The sequence below is a fragment of the Rhododendron vialii genome, chromosome 10a (genome assembly GCF_030253575.1).
Source record: "Rhododendron vialii isolate Sample 1 chromosome 10a, ASM3025357v1".
Taxonomy (NCBI): Eukaryota; Viridiplantae; Streptophyta; class Magnoliopsida; order Ericales; family Ericaceae; genus Rhododendron; species Rhododendron vialii.
Window position 1 is genome coordinate 29,397,952 of NC_080566.1, and position 5,089 is coordinate 29,403,040.

Here is a 5,089-nt window from a genome sequence, read left to right on the forward strand (position 1 = left end):
CCATATATGGTTTTAGTAGTTTATTTTGCAAATAATAATGTTCGAAATGCCGTGTTAAAAAATCGGTTCATTCAGATATTGGTAAGTTCTTGAATAATTCATCCATTTTTCTGTCGTAAAATTCTGTATTGCAAACTTTTGGACCAAAAACTTGGTGAATTGTTCTAGCATTTATCCATATCTCATTGAGCTAATTCTTTTATAGAATCTGTTAAGGAAATCTTTTCTATAAAATGAAGATCTTTGATCATTGATGCGAGACTTGATGAGTACAAAAATTTTGGATCCCCTTCCATCAATATTCCTAGAATTCTTGGCAACATAAATGACCCCACTCAAAATTATCTTGTTGGACAAAGTTCTTTTATTGGTCACTATGTATGGGGCCACCTCCACATGTATTCATGGATGAAATCGAGGCCTCCAATCAATTCTTTATGATGGAAGAGTAAGAAATACATTAATAACAACAAATATTACAATACACTATGTGCATCTTAATCAACTCACTACGCAAAAACGTTAAAAATCATCATCGAACCCTCTACCCAATCTCTAGAAAAATCCCCCACATCCCCGAATTTCAGATCTATTCGGGACAGGATGTGAGCGGGTAGGGTCATCAGCCGAAATAGCCATCCCTACCTTTCCCTGGTTGAATTGTGGGACACCTTGTGGGTGAGGAGTTATCCGTTTACAATATGCTAGGACCCAGTTTTTTTTTCATTTTGAGATTTCTGCTAAGGGAGTTGTTTGTCCATTTTTCTCCCTTTGTATTTTTTACTAGAATGTTATAACTTGTTTGGTTGCAGAGATTATTAAGATCTCCGGAGAATTTGCCTTTCGTAAAGATTGGCGATTCAACATCTCAAACAGGTTTCAAATTCGGGTTGAAGTCCGATGATCCATAGTAGGACACTCCGGGGACTATCTTTGGACAAGCAACAACTTAACATAAATAAGAAACAAGATAATAGCAAAAGAAATGTGCCTAACGAATAGCTAAATTCAATGCCATGAACTTTCAGATAATCAAACCAAAGTACACATTTGACATCCCTTGTTTTCAATCAAGCATACAATTCCGATAGCATCCCAAATTTTATGTCGTTACTTCTTAGGTCGAATGATAGCACATTTCACGACAAGTCCGTGCTTCCAGTCCCCATCATATTGCCCCAGGCTGAATTCCATGTATCCAACGTACTGTGCCGACAACACGAACTCACCTACCAAGACCTCACACCAATTGTTCAGAGGCTTGTCTTCTAAACTTTCAGAGCGCTTCAAAGCTTTTGAGTGTTGGGGTTTGATTGTAAGATCCAAATTGAACTGTGAGTCGTTGTTACGTTTCATCAGGATAAATACAATTTCGTACAAAGTTCCTGGTGAGAGATTAATTGTTCGGATAGCGCCTCCAATCTCCAACCAACATATCTTCAATAGCTCAGCCACTTCTATGTCTTTCCCGCTACAAAACAAGAAATGAGAATCTTAAACTATCAATGTCTGAAAATGATATTAGATTTGCTATATGTGAGTGGATATATTAGTACTCAATTGTAAAGCTCTTGAATTTCAAGTACCACTGTTGTTGCTGCCTAGTACTTAAAACTATAGATGTTCAAGAGCAAGATGCATTACCAAGCAAGGTGGCCTTTGGATGGTGCTGGTAATAGTATGTGAAATACAATGTCTGACACATTTTACTTAAAAATCGAGAGGCGGAGATGTAGGTTAAGATTTTGCAAGAAGTTGCTCAATGCATTTTTTATCCTACTATATTGTACTGATTTCATTTTGTATCCTGATTTTATCGTGATAAATGAAATTATTTTTGCCGATAAAAAAAAAAAGGTGATCCAAACCTGCAACATGCCATCCTAAACATCGGTTCACTCTTCCATTTCTACACCCTCAGGGGAATTCGTCTTCTCATTAACCTAGGGTAGATGAATTTCGCCCCACATAGCAAAATAGATTTCCGATGTTGCGCTAGTATTAAGGAAATCACTCATAATTTGGCCCCATTGGTTTGAGTACTGATTATAAGTGTTAAATAGAGCTTGCACTAATTAATGGTAAGATGAAGTTGCTAGAAATAATTTTCTTACCTTGTTTCGTTATCTTCCATCCATCTCCAATAATCAGGATTGTCACCATGGACGACTGCGAGTTCTCTTGCGAATAGCACGAAGCAGTTCTTGTTTGACTTCTCATCAACAAAGTACTTCTGCAACAAGAAGATAAGAACATGAACAAAACCCACGAGCTAGCTAGTAAAAAGAAGAAGTCGCTTCATGCACGAGGCTCTTATTGAATCACATATCAAAACGGTAAAAACTCATGCAATTTTACTCCACGATGATTGACAGCGAAGCATATCCTAAAAAAAACATTGTAGGCATCACAATGTTCCATCAATTTAATGGGTAGGAAAATTAACATCCTTGGTGATCCAGGCGAGAATCACAGATTAACAACGTTGTCCCATTGAATCTAGTTCTTGGGATCTCGGTTAAAGAACTTACCATTTTGTTGGGCTTCAAGAAAACACCGTCATAAAGCTGCTGACAGAGCTGGTCAGGACAAGAAGTGTCGAGGGCTATGCCGTGTTCGTAGAGAATCGCTAAGAAACTGAGTGGGGGCCTTGTGATTCGTCTACTGTTTCCAGCTGCTATTTCCTTCCCCTTGGATTCTTTCCCCCTTGTTTCTTCATCTTGGTTCCTGGCCAAGAAAAATTAGGATGAGCAGTGAAAATTAAGAGAAATTTTGATCAAAACCATAAGCACAACGAGCTGATCGATCAATGTTTCCATAAAAGAATATATCAGTGCAAAAAGAACCAGTGCCACAATCACTTACAATGCCATCTGATCTATCGATTTGAGTTGTTGGCAAGCAGATTGATGTGGGAGCAAAGAAGGAGTCGGCTTTCCAGTTGGAGGGGAAAGAAAAACTTATTATGCACTACCGAAATACACGTAGGACCTAGGGTGTGTGAGACCCACCCATATTGTGAGTGAGTGTGTGTAAGTGTTTTATGTATTTGTTGTAGTATTGTTGACCGAAATATTGGGCGGTGTGATTTACGGAATACTCTCAAATATATTTACGTCACTTTTTATTTTTCAATCACCCAATAAAAGGGTTTTGTTTGAAACCTATGGAAAGATAAGAAATGAAGGGAAATTAACTTTTCCTCTGTTTGGTTTAAGGGAACATTAAGATAAATAACAGAACAGAGAGTAATTTTCCTTTACACTTTCATTTTCTTTCTTTTCTTCTATTTTCCTTTTCTTTCTTATCCCCAAGTTCCAAACAAGCGCTGTTTTTTGGCACGTGGGCAATATAGCACTAAATGTTAGTTAGAGTATCACATGAAAAGTATACTCCTTCCGTTCTAAATTGCTTGTCCCTTATACTACTTTGGGATATTTTAAATTGTTAGTTCTTTTCGATAAGTCAAAACAAAATGTATTCAATCCTTCAAAATAGTCCACAATAACAATGATTTATTCAAAAATTGAAATATAAGGGCATTGCTTCAAATCAATGTACCTCTTTTTAAGCATAAATGCATTTATTAATGCATGCTTCCTTAAAAAGTTCAAATTCCTATAACGAATTAGCAATTTAGAACAAAGGAGTATATATCAAACTATGGATTGCAAAGTTCAAAACGATTGAACAGAGAAAGTATCACATGAAAATATCATATGGAATTAATGGAACTCTTGATTGCGAAGTTGAAAAAGATTGACCCTCTGTTTGGAACATAGGGAAAACAAAGGAAACAAAAGGAAAATAAGAACTTTTAATCCGTGGATGATTGGTTCCTCATTAAGGAAGAAAAGAATAAGAAAATAAATTAAAGGGAGATTGCTGGAAACATGTGTAAAAGATTGAGTCTCGGATTGGATAAATAGAAAAAGAGTTGGACCTTAATATATAATTGGATGACTCAACTCTTATAAAGTTTAACCGTTTAAGTGAATATGGATCATTCAATGTATATTAGATCCATGAGATGTGGTCGGGACTTTATAAATACTCTCTAATGGATTAGCCTTATGTGCACACGGGAATACCTAACAATTAATTAATGTTTCGAATTGAAAATCTTGAGTGAAATTTTACCAAAAGAAGTAGGAAAATCCATTGATGCGCTCGCTTGAGGACACGCAAAGGATAAGAATATGAAGTAGTATTAATTATTGAGTACTGCTAGGTGTACCGACCATTTTTGGACCGAAACCGTACCGACGGCCGCGCGCGGCCGTCTCCGGCCACCGGACGGCCGATCCGAGCCGTCCAAAAATTTTAAAAAAAAAAACCGAGGGGCCCCACGCGGGAATTAACGTCATCCGATGTGTGTAGGGTGCTTGATCTAAACACCCTATTTTTCGTGTATACATATATACACGAAAAATAGGGTGTTTAGATCAAGCACCCTACACACATCGGATGACGTTAATTCCCGCGTGGGGCCCCTCGGTTTTTTTTTTTAAAATTTTTGGACGGCTCGGATCGGCCGTCCGGTGGCCGGAGACGGCCGCGCGCGGCTGTCGGTACGGTTTCGGTCCAAAAATGGTCGGTACACATAGGATTTTCGATTAATTATTACCTCGTAAAGCACCTTCAATATAGTTGTGATTCAGTGTCATTGTCGGGGTCTCTCTCTTTTTTGTTGTCCGTGCTTTGTTTCTAAGTTACACTTCTTCTTTTTCCCTTTTTACCTTTACTCTTTCAGTACTTCATGGTCCTTAGGACCCACAAAATTAAATAGCTGCCACAGTAATTAGCGTGAAAGACGAGAAATTTTTGGGTACCGGATGAATAACACGTGGCCGTGCCCGCTCGGTGCATTCAGGCCGTTCAAAAGTGTGTTAGATGACCCAGATTAAAACCCTCTCTCTCCTCTCTCTTTCTCCAAATCCGAGTCATCCAACACACTTTTGGACGGCCCGTATGTGCCAGGTGGGCATCACGTGGTACCAACCCGGCAACAACAAAAACAGAATCAGCATACGGAAAAATCTATAGCATCTTGAACTTCTTGATCCTTATGTCTTATGTTTTCTAAAGC

At 38.1% G+C, this 5,089-nt stretch overlaps 1 protein-coding gene across 1 annotated transcript; it reads right to left on the minus strand.

Moving 5' to 3' along the window:
• Positions 1 to 976: 976 nt before the first annotated feature.
• Positions 977 to 2,933, minus strand: LOC131303454 (protein PHLOEM PROTEIN 2-LIKE A1-like). Its single transcript, XM_058330326.1, has 4 exons — positions 2,866 to 2,933; positions 2,532 to 2,727; positions 2,115 to 2,233; positions 977 to 1,471 (listed from the first exon to the last, which is right to left on the minus strand). The coding sequence occupies exons 1-4, from the start codon at positions 2,871 to 2,873 to the stop codon at positions 1,111 to 1,113; spliced, it is 684 nt and encodes a 227-aa protein (XP_058186309.1). The 5' UTR covers positions 2,874 to 2,933; the 3' UTR covers positions 977 to 1,110.
• Positions 2,934 to 5,089: the final 2,156 nt, after the last annotated feature.

Coding starts and splice junctions, on each gene's coding strand:
- LOC131303454 (XM_058330326.1), bottom strand. Junction 2,234..2,531: donor TCTTGAAGCCCAACAAAATG/GTAAGTTCTTTA, acceptor TTCTTGTTGCAG/AAGTACTTTGTTGATGAGAA. Junction 1,472..2,114: donor ATGGAAGATAACGAAACAAG/GTAAGAAAATTA, acceptor CTTGTTTTGTAG/CGGGAAAGACATAGAAGTGG.